Here is a 22,450-nt window from a genome sequence, read left to right on the forward strand (position 1 = left end):
AAACTCTCTCCATTAGACAGAACTATTATACACTGCAAGGTTCCCATTGTGAAAAGCTGAACCGTAACACCCTAGACTCTTATGATGGTCAAACTCAGCTGGAAGGAAGCTCCCTGGTTGGAACCACAAAGCAAAGGGAACAACTTCCCATTCCCCAATTGCAACTGGGGACAGACTCGACTGCGCCTAATGGAAGAAACGTTGGCAAGGTGGCAAGAACTGCCTGACAGCGTTTGAGCTTGCATGTAGACTCCAAGAAAAATCTGTAGTGAAATCCAGGTTGTAACTGTGCAATAGAAAAAATTAAGACACATTTGAGCTGACGTAATCTTAGTCCATTCCTCCTGAAACCAGTACAGGAGTCCTGCCTGAGGAGTGAACCGAGACTCCATCATTGGAAGATGCAGCAGGCATAGGTTGACTTGGAGTTGAAACAGAGCTCAATCTACCGGCAGCCAGGTGGCTTGTCATAGTGGAACTGGAAACCCTGAAAGTGTTTTTCCCGGCCCCACAAAACCAAGCAGATTAAAAATCATCCTTAAACTCGTCCTCTGGCAAACTCCGAGACTTGGAAGTCCCTCAGGTCTTTACCCAACTGCCCTAGATCTTCTTCAGTCCCAAGATTACTTCCAAAAGGCAGGTTGCCAAATGTGAATTGGAAGTGGTCTGATGCCTAAGCCAGCACTAACTTCTTACAGATAGAGACAAGAATTGGCTGGTGTGACTGTGCACTATAACCGTTGTGCATTGGAGCTAACAAGTGCGGCTGAGAACCAGAGACATATGGTGTAGCCGAATATGGCTGTTGCACCATTGCGCACGACAGCAAGCTGCAGTGGGTCGTGAAGCAGTACCCATAGAGCTTTATGCTACTCTCAGCTGATTGCAAGGACTATTAAGCTACCTCTACACTGAAGCAGCTCCTGGACTACTCCTCATGAAATTTAGTTACCCCATACCATGAAAAGATGCCAAAAATACCATAGAAGCAATTAGAGGTACCGGGTACGCTGCTGATACCGGGGTAGCTGAGGCTAGCATGCAAAGGTGTGGCCAGTATCAGTGTGCAAAGAGAGAGAGAGAGAAATATTTAGCACTGTAGAGTTCTGATAATTGTTCCAGTCATGTAAGAACTACTTGGCCAGGCAAGCAATAAGAGAGACTGAAATAAAATATGCCCCACTGGAAATCTAGCTGAGCCCACAGTTTCTAATAGGATGGATAAAACCAGCCTTGAACCTGTAACCTTCAGGCTGAAAGGCCAACCACCCTCCTGAATAAAACTAGTTTGATGAAACAGTCAGGGTTGCCAGGTGGAAAATATTTTTCCAGCCTAAAGGAGCCCAAAATCCAGCCCAAAACCCGCCCAAACTCAAACCCCGCCCCTGACACCCCCGCCCCCGCGTCATCACCCCCGCCCCCGCCGTCATCAACCCCGCCCCCGCCGTCATCGGCCCCGCCTTCCCCGTCACTAACCCCGCCTCCCACGTCTCTAACCCCGCCTCCCACGTCACTAACCCCGCCTCCGTCACTAACCCCGCCTCCCACGTCACTAACCCCGCCTCCCACGTCTCTAAACCCGCCTCCCACGTCACTAACCCCGCCTCCCACGTCACTAACCCCGCCCACCGCGGCCGAAAAAGCCACCTAAAAAAACCGCCCGAAGCACAAAAACCAGCCCAAAAAACCGCAACCCGCCGCTGGCAAAAATTTCCCGCGGCGGGTCGCGGAAAACCGCCCAATTGGGCGGTAAAACCGCCCACCTGGCAACACTGGAAACAGTACACAGAGCAAATGCCACCAGGGCAGCACAGAGGGTGCAGGATTACCATGGAAACCAAGAGAAACCTGAGAGGCCTGCACTAGCCTCAAATGTAACATTTCTCACAGAAACATGGAGACAACAGCCCTAAGCCTGACTAACACACGGTACTGCCATGCTCTGAGAAAGGGCAAGAGGGAAAGAGTGAAAAACCTACAGGATCCCTAATCCTGATCCCTTTCTCCCTTCCATTAATGATGTACACACACCCTGAACCTCCTCAAACAGGGTCCAGAAATATTCTAAGTGTATATCACGTACTGAAGCACAGGCATCTCTACCAGAAGACTTTCAGATAGTCAGGACTTTCCAAGCTGCAGCTTAAGGCTCTCGCTGCCACAGAACAGCTGCAGGGGACTAATGGGTCTCCCACCTCAGCCCTGGAAAACTGTGGGAGACTCAAAGCTGTGGGAGACCCGAGGACTCCCACAGGAGTCTGCAAACCTCCCCAGGCCTCTTTCTTAGAAGCCCTTAAATATAAAGAATCTGTCACATTTCTGAAAGGCCCACATATAAAACTGCCTGAATTGCAAGCAGATCAGGCCCCAGGGGAGCGCTGGGGCTTCAGCACTGCCATGTGGAGTGGCAAGAAAGATGGAGCCATCAAGCGTGCACATACACCCAAGAAAACAACTGCCCAGCGCCCACCAAAATGAGCTGGGAAGAAAGGAGCACACTGCTCCACGGAGTTGGGCTATACAGTGGAACTCCAGCACGGGAAACTGCAGCAGCCCAGTGGCTCCCACACTGGGAGCCGCTTTTGCTCTGCCCACTGGCGCAGATAGGATAATGACTACTCACCCTTTCGGGAATCGCTGTCACATGCCAAGTCAGTCCTCACACCATTCAGCTGGTACTGCAAACCAGCATGAGTTTGCCGTGCTGGACAATTCTCAGACTGAGGATATTTTTAAACAGTGCTCAAACGGCTTTTTTTGTTTGTTTGTTTAAGGCAGGAGAGGACGCCGGAGCAAAAGAAACCTCAGACTCCTTTTAAAGTCAGGAGAGTGAGAACCACAAACCCCAGTCAGGCAGACAGGAGGGATTGATGGGGGAGGAAGGGAGGGACCTGGCACCAACAGGTGTGCATCCAAGTCCCAGGACCGGGACACCTCAGACCCCAGAAGCTCAACTAGACCCAGGGGACCAGGCCAGGAGCCAATCAATCCAGAGCTGCACAGATATGACCACCCACCTGCTAGATAGAGAGAATACTGAAGTTAAGGTGACTGCACACGACCACATATAGTAAACCTCTGAAGTTCTCTCTATCTCCCACCTATCTCCAATCTAGGTAGGTTCTCGGAACTCCCGACTTCATCCATTTGAGATCCTCTGAATTTCTACTGGTGACGGGCGCACAGTACTGTCTTTATAACCCACAAGTCTCTGGATTGATCTGTGGGACGCTATGGAATTAGTTTCTGAGAAGCAAACAGTAAAATAAATGACATTATACCATATAACCTTAAACCTCTTTATATTCATCTAATATCACTAGTACCTTTTATCATTAACTTCCTCTAAGACAGTAAGGACAAAAGTCCACACGGGCACATGGCCAGAGGAAGTTTATATTCCCAATACTGGCTGAAGGAGTACCCTCAAGAGGAGTGTCAATAAGAATGTAATCGATACGAGAATATGAGGCACGAGTGAGAGAGCAGAAAGCGTAATCCCAAACCCTAGGATGAGAAAGGTGCCAGATGTCACAAAGACCAAGAGCCTGGGAAAAATCAGCCCCTGTGGCCTCACCAGAGTGATCCAGGTATACGGCAAAAAATGGTGCTAAGGTTGCCCCCTAAAAGTAAGTTATGCTGAACAAAGGACGACAAAATATCACAGAATTTAATATAAATAGATTCCAGATGATCATTAGGAGAACATACAGAGGCCAAAGTGAACTCAGTCTGAGCCAACAAAAGGTGTAACAAAAAAACGGCCTTCCAGATCTCGCTTCGTCTTGATAACCTGCACCTGAAGGGAAGAGTGGAGCAAAATAGCTCTCTCACTTTTTATTTTATTTATTTATAGAAGTGTCTATCACTGAACACAGCAAACATAGGGATATTGATGATGGATGGAGAGAAAATTTTCATGATCATGCTTAAAGTATGTTTATTGCAAAACCACCATCTGAAGTTTCAAATAAAGCAGTTCTTAAAGAACTTTTGATGCTTCTGAGGCGAATACAGATTTTTCACATTATATGACAGCACTTATATGAAGACAAATGAAATAAAAACTGAAAAACACCCAAACCTGGACAGCAAAAGCAGCAGCCATTCACAGCTTACACACCACCCATATCCAACCCTTCCCTCCCCCAGAACCCACCTCCCCAAAACACACAGCAGACACCAAACAGAAGGCCACAAAGGCCTCTGAAACTCACAACACCAAACAGACCCAGCTCCACCACACACACTTCACCCCAGCACAAACACACAAGAATAAGATCCCACAATCTATCCACTCCACAAAAACACACTACCACCCCAATAGCTAAGAGAGACGTGATCCCTCCAAAGGGACACAGACATATCGCCTGAACACCACACTAGAAGCCAAAAAAAGGGGGGGGGGGGCAGAAATCGAGCAGAGCAAAATGAATATGACCCTCAGCCACTTGGGGGCCCCAGCCCCTGCCCCCTTCACAACCTTCTTAGGCTTAACCGAGACTCGTTACCACTTCTGCAACTTGGCTCGGGTAGCCGGCACCACAGCACTGGGAGGGGAAGCAGTAGCCAAGAGTCCCAACCTCATGCAGCAACTTTCGGGCCACAGCCAATGTCCTAACCCGCTGCAGTTTACCTTGAAGAGCAAAACACAGTAAGAAAGGAAATCCCCACTGGTAAGTAATCTTCTCCTTGTTCAGAATTAGAGAGCTGCACGGCTTCCGTCCCCGCGGGAATCCCACGGAACCCGCGGGATTCCCGCAGGGACGGAGGCAGTTCCTGCGGGGTTCCCGCGGGGATGGAAGCTGTTCTGCGGGGTTCCCGCGGGGACGGAGTCAGTTCCTGCGGGGTTCCCGCGGGGATGGAACCAGTTCTGTGGGCTTCCCGTGGAATTGTAAGCTCCACCTGCACCAGCCTCTCATCTACCGAATACCAATTTCTTTGAGTGCTGTCTCCTCCTTCTCCTCCTCTTCCGCCTTGCTTTAACAGCATAAATGTGGAAAGTCTTCCATTAAGGAGGTGGTAGAGTCACAAATGATGACGGAATTCAAAAAGGCATGGGATGAACACAGAGGATCTCTAATTAGAAAATGGAAGTTATAAAAAACCTAACCTTAAATGGCTGCATGTGTGTGGATGTGTCAAGTGAGGCTTAGATGGCGACTCTGGCTGTGATGAACTAGGGCTGATACCTGGCAGACTTGTATGGTCTGTGTCTCATACATGGCAATCTGGTGTAGGATGGGCTGGAAAGGGCTTAGACAGCAACTTCAGTGGCTGGAACATGAGGACAGTGCTGGACAGACTTTTATGGTCTGTGTCCCACAAATGAGAACATGAATAGGCTGGAGTGGGCTTCGATGGCAACTCCAGCAGTTGCAACATAAGGATGGGGCCAGATAGACTTCTGTGGTCTTTGTTCCAGAAACATGAAAGAAAGACCATAATCAAGTATATAATATCACACTTGTTGATTTAATGATGAATTGATCATGAGTGTGACTATTGGGCAGAGTGGATGGATCGTTCAGGTCTATTTGCTGTCACTTACTATGTTACTATTAATCCTCTTTGCTCCCAGGCTGGTGCACAGACCTCAGCTCTGACACAGGCACGAGAATCAGATGTCACCTGACCTACTGGCGCGTGCATGTGGCAACCTCTCTGCACACACTGCCAGTGAATCAGAGACAAATCTTACATGTGCGCACCAGAGTGTTCCAAGTTCCAACTTCCGTTCCTTCCTTGCCTACAGTGCTGTGGCTCAAATCCAGAGATAGACTGAGGGAGCTGACTGGAACTTTCTTTTATGTACTATTAAATTCTTACGGGGATGGGTGGGGATGGGTTAAATTCTTGCGGGGATGGGTAAGATTCCAGCGGGGATGGGTAAGATTTCTGTCCCCGTGCAACTCTCTATTCAGAATGTCCAGCACTGGTCACATAAGTCTCCTCTGGTTCAAAGAATATTGTGACAGATCCTAATAAATTGACATCCTGGAATCCTTAAACTCCAACTGAGGAACCTGCCGAGTTCATTGCAGCAGACATTCTTTGTCTGAAAAATTCACAAACAGGACAATAATATCCCTCGGACGATTATCCTCAAGTTGTCCCAGGGAATGATGTGAACGTTCCAAACCCACCACTGCCACATCAGCCCCTCGGCCCAACAATTGAAAGCAGAGCGCTCGAACAATGGCTAGAACATCCTCTGTCACCCCCCCCCCCAATCCCCTTCAGGGACGCCATGGAACTGGAGGTTTTTTTTCCTGCGCTCCTGGTTCTCCAGATCATCTATTTTGTAAAGAAGGTCCTCGTATTGAGCCACCAACTGCTGGATGCAGGAGTCAGTAGCAGCTATCAAGTCCGCGTGTTCATCCAGCTTCAATTTGATATCCTCCACGAAGCTCCCCAGCTCACGGAGATCCGAGCTAAGCCCCTCCATGTGCTCCAGGATCGTCTCCTTAGATGTTTTCATTTTCAGCTTCAATGTCCAAAACTAATTGCCAAAGTTCTTTACACAAACCCCACTTTGTCGGAAGAGGATGCACATCCACAAAGGAGAGTCCTGAATCAGAAAGAGGGGATGAAGAAGCATGGTGCTGGGTTCCCCTACCAGTGGGGGATGGCCAGGGGAGCGTTCACCCTCCTTCTGTGTGGACAAAAACGCCTTACTCATGGCCATAGAAAGTCCCCAACTCAGAGACCGCAAAGGATGTAAGTCAGAACCACAGATGGTGCAGGATAATGCTGATGATTATGTGGTCGAGGAGGGAGCCAAAGATCTAGGCAGCCATTCAGTGCTCTGATGTCAGTTCATCCACAGGTTCCCATGTTTTAAGCATTGTGCATTTATCAGTGAATGAGTGGAGGCACATGTACAGAGGATGCTGCAAAGGATCAGACCTTCAACCTTTTGGACTGGAGAAGTAAACATCCCTGCGAAGGATGAGGTGGCAAAACCACCATCTCAGCCCCCATATGAAGAGGTAGGTCATTTTTTTTATTAGGATTTATTTACCGCCTCTTTAAAGGAATTCACTCAAGACGGTGTACAGGAAGAATAAGTCAAACATAAGCAATAGACAATTACAGGAGTAAAAATATTCAAATAACAATACAAAGTATGATATGGTATGCTACAATGTCAACACAATAAAATGTTTTAATAGACAGCATGGTGTGTAAGCAAAGATGGAACAGAAACCAAATAAAACACTCCTTATGAAAAACAAACAAAACCTTTATGTGAAATCAAACAAAACACTACTTACTTACTTCAAGGCAGTATGATACAAATCACAATCATTCCTTTATATTCTTCATTCTATACCTATTGGTAAGCTAGCCCTCCCATGGTTACTCTACCTCTTCCAGACTCACATATCTGAACATGTTTAATACTGCAGGTTTAATATTAAGGTTCACAAGCAATGAGAGGGATACCTTGGCCACTCTGGTTGTAAATATGTAAACGGTCAACTTCTTGCAGTCTAAACTGCAACCCCAGCTTCCAGGCTAAATCCCTCCTGAGCCCTCTAACCCAGCAGAAGAAAGTCTCTCACTTCCCCTTGTTCTCCACTTCAGCTACATTTCCCTGTTTCCAGCACCTATTTTAACCCCAGGCATAGGAGCCAACTTTCCAACGCACTTCCAACTCACTTAAAAACGATCAACGAACTAACTAACTTCCGCAAATCTCTAAAGACCTTTCTCTTCAACAAAGCCTACCACGAGAACACATAACCAACTTTAACACAACACCTAGCCACCTCATTTAGAATGTATCTCTCTAAACTCCTGACCAAACTTCTTCTTGTCTTCCTTGACATCTTTGCAACATCAACTGTATTCTTTACCCTGGCATGGCTACGCCATAACAGGTTTTTTGTAAGCCACATTGAGCCTGCAAATAGGTGGGAAAATGTGGGATACAAGTGCAATAAATAAATAAAATTATTGGGGGTGCTAAGCCAATGGAAATAACCCCTCCATGGACACACACAAGGAATTTTCTCAATATTGGGGTGCTCAAGCACCCACAGCGTCGGCTCCTATGCCCCCAGGGCCAGCTTACAATATTACCACTGGATTTACACTTAAATCTACCCCCCCTGAGGTTTCTCATCCAGCAAAAAAAGCAAAGGCAACACTTCAGTCTCTGGATACCTTGGCCAGTTTAGAACCAAGCAACTTCTACTCCCAGAATTCTGCTTTCTCCTTTCACCTTCCTTGGTTCTGTGGGCAGCTCCCATAGCCGCCGAGAGGGGGGGGGGGCGGGCGGGGGGGACAAAATTCCTCGGTGCCCGGCGCCACAGTCCCACCTGACCTCCATCGTCGACCGTCCTACACCCTGCATTGAAATCGCAGTCTCAACCTCCGTGAAAGCAGCGCTGCAGGCAGCAGAACACCTCCCTTCGGCCCTCCTTCCCTCCCTGTGTCCCGCCCTTGTCTGACATAACTTCTGCGAGGGCGGGACACAGGGAGGGAAGGAGGGCCGAAGGGAGGTGTTCTGCTGCCTGCAGCGCTGCTTTCACGGAGGCGAGACTGCGATTTCAATGCAGGGGGCCGGCCCCAATGGCGGATGGAGGGGGGGGAGCAGCAGCGGTGACCTGGGGGGGGGGGTGGAGGGGGAGCAGTGGCTGCGGTGACCTCAGGGGGGGTGGAGGGGGAGCAGTGGCGGCGGCGACCTCGGGGGGGGTGGAGGGGGAGCAGCGGCAGCAACCTCAGGGGGCGGGGCGGTGAGGGCAGCAGGGGCGGGCCCCGGGGGCGGCCTTGCCAGCTCCCCAGCCTCCACAGGATTCCATCCCGCTTCAGGCTTTCCTAATCAGGAGGTTTCCCTCTTCTCACCTTCCAGTCCTAGATCAATCAGTCCTCAGCACAAACTTGCCTTGCTTTGCTTCCCTATCCTGGCAGGATCTTTAGGTTCCACTACCCAGGGAATCTCACCCAAACCTCTTTCCCTTCTGTCCCTCTCTTTTCCTCTGACAAACTTTAAATGCTTTTTGCGGCTTAGCCAGAGTGCTACTAATTTAGTACAACTGGGAGCTCCTGGAAGCTAGCAACGTAACTCTTGATTGCTCAAGTTGGGGCATTCCCCAAGACTAATCTTGTTGACCTCTTTCCTCAGTGCCCTCTATGAATGGTAGTTCTTGCTTCTTAAAGGAAAACACTACCTCCTGGTTTCCCCTCTTTTAAAAAAAATTTTTTATTTATAACCATTTAAATTTTTACAAGTGATAAAACAACTTGCCGGAAATACAGAGAAAGTAATATATAGGAATTATTTCAGTCAGGTAATTCTATTCTCTTCCTTAGACCACTAAATAGGGAGAGTGAAACAAGACAAGGAGATCAATTAAACAGTAAACAGAAAAAAAACGTGGTATTAACCTGATGTAACTAAAAACTAAAAAAATAAAATTATCCCCATATATTTCTCGTCTAATTCATTATTCCACATTGATCATCTGGTTGGCTTCTTCAAGGCCAATACGGTGTATAGTCAAATCATTTCATTGAAAACATACTTATTGTCCAATATTAGTTAGAAATAATAGATCTGATTACATTCTCTCTCTTTTAAAAACCAGAAGTTATTTAATAATACATATACTGTACTTAAGTCTCTAATTCAAATCCCACTGATTAAAGTAATCCCAGTTTTCACAGGCTTCACTCCTTTTAAAGTAATAATTGAGGAAATATTTCTGAGGAAAACATTCCCTTCTTTTAATGTGAAACAAATGCAGTATAATTTGAACCAATCCCTTCTACATGACAAATGAACTCCCAGTTCCTGGTCACAAATGCCAGCAGAAAAACAACAACAAAAAAAAGCCCTGAAATTGCGGTTATAATGTGACTGTGTACATTTCTACTAACATAGTAAGTGACAGCAGATAGAGATCTGAATGGTCCATCCAATCTGCCTAACAGTCATATTCGTTATCAATTCAAGATTTAAATCAACAATGAACGTGGTATTATACACTTGATCATGGTCTTTCTTTGGCGTTTCTGGGGCAAAGACCATAGTTCGCACGGCTCTGTCCTCATGTTCCAACTATTGGAGTAAGTACTAACATAAAGCCTGAATGTACTGGGAGTTTCGAGTTGGAAATTAGCTAGGAATGAAGCAATGTCAAGGACTGCAGCGTTTAAACTGGAATGTGTATGACAGGGACCCAACTTATGAGGCTGTGCAGGTAAGGAAAGACTTGGGACCCTTGATTTCAAACAGTTAAGGATCACATGGACACTTTTGATGGTGCATAGGACTGGAAGGTAGAACATTATTTTATTGTTCTCTTATTTTAATTTTACTTTTTTTTCTGTTTTATTGTATTTCCTAGTAATGGCTACCTTCTTTGATGCGATATGCACTGAATCAGTAAATGGTAAATGCAGAATATATATACAGTGGGGGAAATAAGTATTTGATCCCTTGCTGATTTGTAAGTTTGCCACTGACAAAGACATGAGCAGCCCATAATTGAAGGGTAGGTTATTGGTAACAGTGAGAGATAGCACATCACAAATTAAATCCGGAAAATCACATTGTGGAAAGTATATGAATTTATTTGCATTCTGCAGAGGGAAATAAGTATTTGATCCCCCACCAACCAGTAAGAGATCTGGCCCCTACAGACCAGGTAGATGCTCCAAATCAACTCGTTACCTGCATGACAGACAGCTGTCGGCAATGGTCACCTGTATGAAAGACACCTGTCCACAGACTCAGTGAATCAGTCAGACTCTAACCTCTACAAAATGGCCAAGAGCAAGGAGCTGTCTAAGGATGTCAGGGACAAGATCATACACCTGCACAAGGCTGGAATGGGCTACAAAACCATCAGTAAGACGCTGGGCGAGAAGGAGACAACTGTTGGTGCCATAGTAAGAAAATGGAAGAAGTACAAAATGACTGTCAATCGACAAAGATCTGGGGCTCCACGCAAAATCTCACCTCGTGGGGTATCCTTGATCATGAGGAAGGTTAGAAATCAGCCTACAACTACAAGGGGGGAACTTGTCAATGATCTCAAGGCAGCTGGGACCACTGTCACCACGAAAACCATTGGTAACACATTACGACATAACGGATTGCAATCCTGCAGTGCCCGCAAGGTCCCCCTGCTCCGGAAGGCACATGTGACGGCCCGTCTGAAGTTTGCCAGTGAACACCTGGATGATGCCGAGAGTGATTGGGAGAAGGTGCTGTGGTCAGATGAGACAAAAATTGAGCTCTTTGGCATGAACTCAACTCGCCGTGTTTGGAGGAAGAGAAATGCTGCCTATGACCCAAAGAACACCGTCCCCACTGTCAAGCATGGAGGTGGAAATGTTATGTTTTGGGGGTGTTTCTCTGCTAAGGGCACAGGACTACTTCACCGCATCAATGGGAGAATGGATGGGGCCATGTACCGTACAATTCTGAGTGACAACCTCCTTCCCTCCGCCAGGGCCTTAAAAATGGGTTGTGGCTGGGTCTTCCAGCACGACAATGACCCAAAACATACAGCCAAGGCAACAAAGGAGTGGCTCAGGAAGAAGCACATTAGGGTCATGGAGTGGCCTAGCCAGTCCACCAGACCTTAATCCCATTGAAAACTTATGGAGGGAGCTGAAGCTGCGAGTTGCCAAGCGACAGCCCAGAACTCTTAATGATTTAGAGATGATCTGCAAAGAGGAGTGGACCAAAATTCCTCCTGACATGTGTGCAAACCTCATCATCAACTACAGAAGACGTCTGACCGCTGTGCTTGCCAACAAGGGTTTTGCCACCAAGTATTAGGTCTTGTTTGCCAGAGGGATTAAATACTTATTTCCCTCTGCAGAATGCAAATAAATTCATATACTTTCCACAATGTGATTTTCCGGATTTAATTTGTGATGTGCTATCTCTCACTGTTACCAATAACCTACCCTTCAATTATGGGCTGCTCATGTCTTTGTCAGTGGGCAAACTTACAAAATCAGCAAGGGATCAAATACTTATTTCCCCCACTGTATTGTATTGTATTAAAGGAGTATCCATGGCAGTGAATAAAAACAATCTAGCAGAATTGTGTTTTTTATTTAAGGTGGAATTATTTGGCTCAGGCACATCTGGCTTTTACCCACTCCCCCAAATCAAGGCTTTCATTAGCTCACCTGGAGCTTTTCCTTCCCTCCTCTGCGCAAAGATTCAATTATCTCATTCACATGCTCTCGGTTCTTCATACGGACCCTTTCTTTCAACGACTCAGGAACCTGCAAGGAAAACACCATTATAGCCCAATCCCACATTACAGTAAGTACCAGAACCAGGTTGCAGAGAACTAGACAGGGGCTGCAAAGTGCACAGTCGGAGCAATGGTTTTTTTTTTGGATGTAGCTTACATCTTTCTCAAGGTAAGTTCCATTCAAGTATAGTGACTATTTCTCTGTTCCTACAGGGCTCACAAGCTAAGTCTGTACCCCAGGCATTACAGGGTTAAGTGACTTACCAAGATCACAAGGATGGTTAGGGATTTGAACCCCAGCTCTCGGCCCACTGCTTTAACCATTAGGCTATTCTTCCACTCCATGCTGGGATCAGGGACCGATATACATACCAGCTAAAGCTTGGGTCCTCACTTCTCACTAGCATGAAAACCTATTAAACTTAAAATGTATTTACTACATAATGGGGGTGGGGGGGTGGGCTCTCAAATGCTACAGCTTAAGGGCCAAAATACAAAATACGCATACATCTGGCCCTGGCTGAGATGAAGGAGCAGTAAGGCTTTGTATAATTTGGCATTTATAATTGTTTTTCTTACAGAGGGAGGGTAACACTGGTTAAGGGTTTGAAGGAAGGACACAGGACACTACCTTTTAGCTACGCCATAGAAACATGACGGCAGATAAAGGCCATATGACCCATCTAGTCTGCCCATCCTCTGTAACCCCTAATTCTTCCTGTTCCTAAGCGATCCAACATGCTTATCCCATGCCTTTTTAAATTCTAGAACAGTCCTAGACTCCACCACCTCCACCGGGAGGCCATTCCACGCTCCACCACCCTTTCTGTGAAATAATACTTCCTTAGGTTACTCCTAAGCCTATTATTCCCTCTTAACTTTGTCATATGCTCCCTCATTCCAGAGCTCTCCTTCATTTGAAAAAGGCTCTCTTCCTGTACATAAATGCTCTTGAAAAACTGGACATAATAGGCATTACTGAGACCTGGTGGAAAGAGGATAACCAGTGGGACACCGTCATACCTGGGTACAAAGTATATCGTAGTGATAGGGTGGACCGGACTGGTGGAGGGGTAGCATTGTATATTAACGAGAGCCTTGACTCAGATAGATTACAAATTCAGCAGGACACAAATCACACCTTTGAGTCATTGTGGGTTGAAATTCCATGTATAAAAGGGAAAAGGACAGTGAAAGGAGTGTACTACCGTCCGCCTCGCCAGGATGAGCAAGTAGACACAGAAATGATAAAAGAAATCAGAGACGCAAACAAAATGGGCAATGCGATAATAATGGGTGACTTCAATTACCCAAATATAGACTGGGTAAATGTAACATTGGGACACGCTAGAGAGGTACAATTTCTTGATGAAATCAAGGACAGCTTTATAGAGCAGCTGGTGCAGGAGTCGACGAGAGAAGGAAAAAATTCTAGACTTGGTCCTTAGTGGAGCGCATGATCTAGTGAGGGACGTTATGGTACTGGGGCCGCTTGATAACAGTGATCATAATATGATCAGTTTTGATATCAACCTTAAAGTAACTATACATAGGAAGTCAAATACGTTAGCGTTTAACTTTAAAAAAAGGAGACTATGATAGAATGAGAAGAACGGTAAAACAAAAAACTTAGAGGGGCAACTGAGAGGGTAAAAACTGTACAACAAGCGTGGATCCTGTTCAAAAGTACCACCCTAGAGGCCCAGGCCAAACATATTCTGCAAATCACAAAAGAAAGACGGAAGTCCAAAAAACAGCCAGCGTGGTTGAAAAGTGAGGTGAAGGAAGCTATTAGGGCTAAAAGAAATGCCTTCAGAAAATGGAAGAAGGAACCGTCTGAAAATAACAAGAAGCAACATAAGGAGTGTCAAAGCAAATGCAAGGTGCAGATAAAGAAGGCCAAGAGGGATTACGAAAAAAAGATAGCATTAGAGGCAAAAAAACATAGTAAACAATTTTTTCGGTATATTAAAAGCAGGAAGCCGGCAACAGAATCGGTTGGGCCGCTGGACGACTGAGGGGTAAAAGGGGCGATTAAGGATGACAAAGACGTAGCGGAGAGGTTGAATGAATTCTTTGCTCGGTCTTCACCGAGGAAGATTTGGGTGGGATACTGGTGTCGGAAATGGCATTTCAAGCGGACGAGTCAGAGAAACTTACTGAATTCACAGTAAACCTGGAGGACATAATGGGGCAATTCAGCAAACTGAAGAGTAGCAAATCTCCTGGACCGGATGGTATACATCCTAGAGTACTGATAGAACTGAAAAATGAGCTTGCGGAGCTACTGTTAGTGATATGCAATTTATCCTTAAAATCGGGGCGTGGTACGAAAGATTGGAGGGTTGCCAATGTAACACCGATTTTTAAAAAAGGTTCCAGGGGAGATCCAGGAAATTATAGACCGGTGAGTCTGACGTCGGTGCCGGGGAAAATGGTAGAGGCTATTATTAAAAACAAAATTACAGAGCACATCCAAGGACATGGATTACTGAGACCAAGTCAGCACAGCTTTAGTGTGGGGAAATCTTGATGACCAATTTACTTCAATTCTTTGAAGGAGTAAACAAACATGTGAACAAAGGGGAGCCAGTTGATATTGTGTATCTGGATTTTCAAAAGGCATTTGATAAGGTACCTTATGAAAGGCTACAGAGGAAATTGGGGGGTCATGGGATAGGAGGAAATGTCCTATTGTGGATTAAAAACTGGTTGAAGGATAGGAAACAGAGAGTGGGGTTAAATGGGCAGTATTCACAATGGAGATGGGTAGTTAGTGGGGTTCCTCAGGGGTCAGTGCTAGGACCACTGCTTTTATTATATTTATCAATGATTTAGAGATGGGAGTAACCAGCGAGGTAATTAAATTTGTTGATGACACAAAGTTATTCAAAGTTGTTAACGCGCGACAGGATTGTGAAAATTACAGAAGGACCTTACGAGACTGGGAGACTGGGCGGCTAAATGGCAGATGACGTTTAATGTGAGCAAGTTCAAGGTGATGCATGTGGGAAAAAAGAACCCGAATTATAGCTACATCATGCAAGGTTCCACGTTAGGAGTTACGGACCAAGAAAGGGATTCTGGGTGTTATCGTTGATAATACACTGAAACCTTCTGGCTCAGTGTGCTGCTGGGGCTAGGAGAGCGAATAGAATGTTGGGTATTATTAGGAAAGGTATGAAGAACAGATGTGAGGATGTTATAATGCCGTTGTATCCCTCCATGGTGCGACCGCACCTTGAGTATTGTGTTCAATTCTGGTCACCGCATCTCAAGAAAGATATAGTAGAACTGGAAAAGGTGCAGTGAAGGGCAACAAAAATGATAGCGGGGATGGGACGACTTCCCTATGAAGAAAGACTAAGGAGGCTAGGGCTTTTCAGCTTGGAGAAGAGACGGCCGAGGGGAGACATGATACAGGTATATAAAATAATGAGTGGAGTGGAACAGGTGGATGTGAAGCGTCTGTTCATGCTTTCCAAAAATACTAGGACTACCCGTTCAACTCCACTCATTATTTTATAGACCTCTATCATATCTCCCCTCAGCTGCCTTTTCTCCAAGCTGAAGAGCCCTAGCCGCTTTAGCCTTTCCTCATAGGGAAGTCGTCCCATCCCCTTTATCATTTTTGTCGCTCTTCTCTGCACCTTTTCAGGTACTTATTTTGTACCAGGGGCAATGGAGGGTTAAGTGACTTGCCCAGAGTCACAAGGAGCTGCAGATAGTACGGTCAATAATACTATTACTTCAGTATAGCACAGAGTTCTCAATGTTGCTTTACTATGAAACATGTATTTAATTTGTGTTCACTCTGACTGCATTTTTCACTACATCAAAAAAATAGAAGTCTTCATGCAAGCAAGGTAGATCATATATATAGAAAGGAAAGAAAATTCAAAAGTGAAAAAAAAGATAATTCAAAAGTGAAAACAGTGGAAGAAAAATTAAGCAATAGTACAACTAAGTGGAGAATATATCTGTACCAGAATAAACCATTGGAGAGCTCTGAAATCTGTACCAGGTATTTAGGGTCCAACTCTATACATACACATTGTTGAACCCCACTAACATGATACCCGATGCACCCCACCTCCACATAATCAGTACAAAAAAAAAAAAACATCTACATGGGTAGCCAGCAACTAAACTCGTGATCTTTGCCCAAAATACTGAGGAATGCCTTAAAATCCTCACCTTCTGGGAAACACCTAAAGGAAATAGAAGCAGGGTCAAATCCTGAAACAATCAGTTAGCCAAGGTTAATGGATCAACATAGTAAACTAAAAGTTACAATAAACTTCAGACCTCTTGCCTTATTATACTCAGCAATGTACTGTGCACCTGTCTGCCAAAGGCCATCACATCTTAAAACCTTACCCCCAGAATTTTCAAACTAAGATGGCACAAACAATGTATTTTTTAATGAAAAAATAAACACACATTGCAGTGGATTTAAGGTGTGTCACAGTCACTATGGCCTAAAAAACACAAGCAATAATGTAAAGGAAGATCTTGCTTTTTTTAACATTAAAAATAAATTGCACATATACAGAGATCAGAGGGGGGCGGGGGGAGCCACACTCCTATCAGTCCTCATATCTCAGAATACTTACTGCTTCAGTGGCAAACCACGGTTAAGTGGCACTGTGCACCGCACACGTGCGCCAGTGGATCTGGTGATCTCTGAAGCTACAGGCCGGTGCACGTGTCAGTGACAGCCTTGCTGCATCAGACAGGGCAGAGAGCAAGTGCGGCCGTACTTGTACTTTGTGGAGGCCCCCGAGTAGGTAGGTGGAGAGAGACTCATATAGTCCCATGGGAGCTCCACCAGAGCTACTTCCATGTCCAGGGGATTCCCACAGACTCAGCTCTCGACCTTGACACACTTGGGGAGGTTCTGGTTGAAAAAGGCTGCTCTAGAATACTCCTAGCCTCTAGGAAACCTTCTGCACAGAAATGTTACTGTTTCAAGTGGAAGAGATTTTCCCTCTGGTGGTGCAGCCAAAGCACTTGACCCTACTTAGGTGCTCTCTCTTATTGAGTACCTTCCACATCTTTCTTATTCTGGTCTCAAAATGAACTCAGAATACAGTTGAGAGCCGTTTGTGCATTTCACTTCAAGGTTGATAACAAACCAGTTTCTGTTCATCCCTTGACAGTTAAGGCTCATGAAAAGTTTATTTCATATCAACCTCCTAGGTTAGGGATCTCAATGTCATCCCCAACTCTCACGAAACCTCCTTTTGAACCACTTCATTCCTGTTCTCTGAAGTTCCTCACATATAAGGTAGTCTTCTCAATAGCTCTTACTTCTACCAGAAGAGTCAGTGAACCTGAAGCCCTAGTGGCAGACTCACCTTACAGCAGGTTCTGCCACGACAGGGATGTACTCGAACCCACCCCAAAGTGCTCCCTAAAGTGGTATTGAGGTTCCATCTCAATCTGTCCATTGTACTTGCTGTCTTCTTCCCTAAGCTACACTCTCATCTTGGAGATGCAGCACTGCAGAATCATTTTACTACTTAGAAGTCAACTCTGCCCTCCGGCCCTTTTTTTCAGCCAGGCTCACATTCTCCATAATTACCTCGCTCATTATTATATTGTGATCTTGACAGTTAATGAGTCTCACATGTGAGAATAATATGCCTGCTGGTCCTCAGAGAAAGCTAAGTTACTTACCTGTAGCAGCTGCTCTCCGAGGACAGCAAGCATATATCCTCACATCCCTCCCACCTCCCCTTGAAGTTGTCATCTTTGCTTTTGTACTGTACTGTTGGTCCCAGGCTGGACGTCGGGCAGGAAGGCACCCTCAAATGCTCAGTCTCTGGCAGTGCACTTGGCAGTGTCCCGACTGGGCTCCGTGATTTCACATCACATGCAGTGGTGTTCCTAGGTCGGCGGCCACCAGGGGGGGGGGGGGGTGGATCACCGCTGCACCCCCCCCCCCAGTGAATCAGGAAACCCCTGGCACATCATCTCCAACCCCCCCCCCAGCACATCACTCTTACCTCTTGGGGGTGAAGGGCGCAGTTGCGCGGATGTCTGCTCCGCCGGTTGCCTACCGCAGAACACGAAGTACATAAGTACATAAGTAGTGCCATACTGGGAAAGACCAAAGGTCCATCTAGCCCAGCATCCTGTCACCGACAGTGGCCAATCCAGGTCAAGGGCACCTGGCACGCTCCCCAAACGTAAAAACATTCCAGACAAGTTATACCTAAAAATGCGGAGAATGGAACCGGCGGAGCCGACAGCCATGCAGATGCTCCCTGCACTCGGGGCAGACATCCCCACCCTCGGTACCCCACTGCTCACATGTGAGAATATATACCCGCTGTCCTCAGAGAACACCTACTACAGGTAAATAATTTAGCTACCCAGTTTGTCCCATTCAATATCTATCAATTTAAACTTCGTCAGGTTGCACTTTTTCAGCTGATCTCATGAAGACAGCAGAATTCAGGGAAAGCTCATCAGATATACAAACAATCCAATAAAACGGTCTGGGCTTCAACTTGTTCGCAGATATTTATACAATGTAATTTAATAACGTCCCCTAATACCCAAATCACCTCAGGAACCATAAGGCATTAGAAAATGAACTGCCTTCTCGGTGTTCCTAAATGTAGTTTCAATTTCACACGATAGGACCAGTCCAGGGCGAGCTGCACCTCACCCCTTGCCCACGTTTATTAACTTTCTTGCAGTCATCTCTCATTCGTAGCATACAGACTCGCTATTGTCGTGCAGGCAAATAAGTAATTATACAAAATAGGACTCCAGCCTTGTCCGCGATGGACCTTCCTAAGGATCGGTGCAGCTTCGGGCAATTGCTGGGCACACGCTTTCAACCTATTTCTGAACTTCTTGGATTAATGAATTGGCAGCCACACCATACCCTGATCCCTGCCCCAAACATACAGGCAAGATAGGGACAACCCTGTACGGACCCAGGAAAGAGGACGCTCACCATATCTGCCACCAAGTCCACCATGGTATCTGCGTTGAGAGGCACTTGCATCCTGCAAAGAAAAGAGGAGAGACCAAGGAGAAGGCTTAATGAACCTCCTTGGGCGAGCCATTCCGAAGCCACACCCTCTCTTTGCCAGCCCCGGCAGGGCGAACTTCCGGGACAAGCTGAGCTCGGCAGTGCAGGGCAAGGAAGTCCTCCTTGGTGTAGGGGGTGGGATTGACTCAGAGGCGGGGCCCTGTGGGAAAAAGCCCGGCAGCGCAGGGGGCGGTGACCAACCTGAAGGGGCGGAGCGAAAGAAAGATCAGAGACGATTGGGTGGGCGGCAGAGATACATACGTGGTGTGCCGGCAGGTTAATGAGTTGTTGCAGGTGCGGCTCGAGAGGAAGGTGATACTTGCGCCTTGTTTTGTTTTGCAAAGTGCTAGTGCAAAAGTAGTGTACTATTTCTCAAGGCATGAACCCTAGCCACTGACGCATCCTGCATATGTATGTATTGTTGCGCAAGTGCAATATTGTTAGAACAAGAAACATGTATGCATCAAGTTGGAAAAGGAAAACGTGAAAGAAGTCTTTCATGGATTTGATGCACGAAACAAAACTGTTTTGTTATAAAAGTTGTGCTAGCTCCAAGGAGTTGGAATGAAGAATATTGGATTAAATTTGAATGTGTAGAATCTTATGAATTCCACCTGAAGAGACTAAGAAATATGGACTGATCCCTTTACTGAGAATTGTGTAACTCAATATTATAGCGTGATTGAGGTTGAGTGAATGTGATGCAAATGTTGATATGTTTAAATGGTTTTAGTAAGATGAACAGCATTGAGTGGAATGGTGTTTCAAAATTATAATCGTAAAAAAATAAAGATTGATGAGAAATAAAACAACAGTTGTTTGAGGAATTGTATAGTATACTAAGTACAAATAATTATTGAAAAGTATACCCGTAGAACAGTGGTTATGCATATTTATTGTAGATATCTTGAAAAATATATTCTTGCCTAATATATTCTGAGGACTGGGTTCAGAACCCCTGACCTAGGCTGAAGAATATATCCAACATGTTTGCATAAGAAATTACCTACAACTCCTAGGAACCAACTTTTCAAAATTATTTGGGGTGCTAAATAAACACAACCCAATATTTTTCCTGCATCTGTTAGAAAGAAACCTCTGTTCTCTGAAAAAAACATAATCAGGCTCAACAAAGAACATTTGGGTGACTTGAAAGAGTTCTGGAATAATATTTCCTGAATGGAGTCAAAAACAAAACTTTTCAGTCATGACAACATTTTGTTTGGTAAAAACTATACACCTGCCTTACAAAGCAACAACCTTACCCAACTATGGAGGTGGTGAATAGAGGCAGCAGAACACCTTTTTGTTTGGGGGGGGGGGGCAAACTCCACCCCAACACTGCCTATGCTCTGCTTTCATCTCCACCCATGCTCCAGCATCTCCCCTTACCTAATATCCCATAGTCACCCCCCTCCCACAGCATCCAGCATCTTTCCCTACCTTTGAACCCCCCACCATAGTATAAAAATATGTAGGCAAATATTAAACTGAACTCCCAAAAAGCCACACTGCAACTCCAGAGAAAGAGAAGTGATGCATGTCCCCCTGTACTGTCCAAATATAAAAGACAGCAGATGCAAATTTCAAAAACTGACATATTTCAATCACAGGTTAACAAACACAAATAAAACAAAAATGGAAAATATGAAAAATATGATAAAATACCGTTTGATTGGACTAAATACATTTTTCAATTAGCTTTCAGAGGCCAAAACCTCTTTCCTCAGGTCAGGACTGCTGTTATGGTATTCTGTTCTCACATGAGAAAGGAGGGTTTAGTCTCCAAACAGTCAAAAATGTATTAAAATTAGTCAATACAGATATCACCTTATTTCCATATTCTGTATTTATTAACATAGCTACCAACTACGTTATCCTAACTGAAAATAAAATTCATTTTTTCCTACCTTTGTTGTCTGGCCATTAAATTTTTCGAATTGTGTTGGTCCCAGTCTCTTGTTTCTTCTTTCCTCAATCTCTTCTTAACTCTCTCCAGTGTCTGCCCCTTCTCCATAGGCGGTCAGTGGCCCAACTGTTTGGGGAGGCTAAAGGGTGTGGGGTTAGGGGTGGGGCCAGGGGCGGAGCTTATATCCATAATTGTCTGACCACAAAAAAAGTAAAAATAAAATAGTCACAATTAATATCTTTTATTAAATTTAGATATTAGATATGTATCATATGTCAAAGAATAAGGTGGTTGCTCAAAGCATATACTAACCACAATCGCTCAACTGCAAAACACTATGCATAACTTTGTGCAAAAACACACTCAGAACCTTACTGTACCATAAATATTACACTGGGCAGAACCTAATACACCAATATACCACCCATACGGAAAATGCAGACCGTCAACAATATGAAACAAGGGATCATCTCATCACAATTCTCATGTAGAGCCACAAAACACCCTTTTAGGGTGGATAGTGTTCACAATGAGCTCCTTTTATTAATGACCATATGTAGATCCTTCAAGAGGTAGATTGTCATGATTTAGGCTCTACACCCTTTCTGATGTTTTGGTGCCACCTCAGTAAGGCCAACACACAACTTCTCCACTGCAAAACACTATACACAAACTTGTGCAAAAACACACTCATAACCTTACCAAACCATAACAGCACTAATTCCAAGGACAGGACGAGCTACAACCTTGTTGCGTGGAAAGGCAGAACTGTAATTACAGCAGGCTCTAAAACACCAATACACTACCTCTGCCCCTGGCCCCACCCCTAACCCCACACCCTTTAGCCTCCCCAAACAGTTGGGCCACTGACCGCCTATGGAGAAGGGGCAGACACTGGAGAGAGTTAAGAAGAGATCGAGGATGCATGTGGGGAAAAAAGAACCCGAATTATAGCTACGTCATGCAAGGTTCCACGTTAGGAGTTACGGACCAAGAAAGGGATCTGGGTGTCGTCGTCGATAACACACTGAAACCTTCTGCTCAGTGTGCTGCTGCGGCTAAGAAAGCGAATAGAATGTTGGGTATTATTAGGAAAGGTATGGAAAACAGGTGTGAGGATGTTATAATGCCGTTGTATCGCTCCATGGTGCGACCGCACCTTGAGTATTGTGTTCAATTCTGGTCGCCGCATCTCAAGAAAGATATAGTAGAATTGGAAAAGGTGCAGCGAAGGGCGACTAAAATGATAGCGGGGATGGG

The 22,450-nt window shown here is 45.4% G+C and overlaps 1 protein-coding gene across 2 annotated transcripts in view; it reads right to left on the reverse strand.

Moving 5' to 3' along the window:
- The window catches only part of NT5C3B (5'-nucleotidase, cytosolic IIIB), a 35,854-nt gene extending 16,525 nt beyond the window's left edge, over positions 1-19,329 (reverse strand). For both annotated transcript variants that reach the window (XM_030221327.1, XM_030221326.1), the window contains exons 1-2: positions 19,204-19,329; positions 12,160-12,258 (exon numbers count right to left, since the gene is read on the reverse strand). In XM_030221327.1, coding sequence (XP_030077187.1) covers positions 12,160-12,258; positions 19,204-19,254 — 150 coding nt within the window. In that variant the 5' untranslated portion in view covers positions 19,255-19,329. The remainder of the gene's footprint in view (positions 1-12,159; positions 12,259-19,203) is intronic.
- Positions 19,330-22,450: the final 3,121 nt, after the last annotated feature.

The sequence above is a fragment of the Microcaecilia unicolor genome, chromosome 12 (assembly GCF_901765095.1).
Source record: "Microcaecilia unicolor chromosome 12, aMicUni1.1, whole genome shotgun sequence".
Taxonomy (NCBI): Eukaryota; Metazoa; Chordata; class Amphibia; order Gymnophiona; family Siphonopidae; genus Microcaecilia; species Microcaecilia unicolor.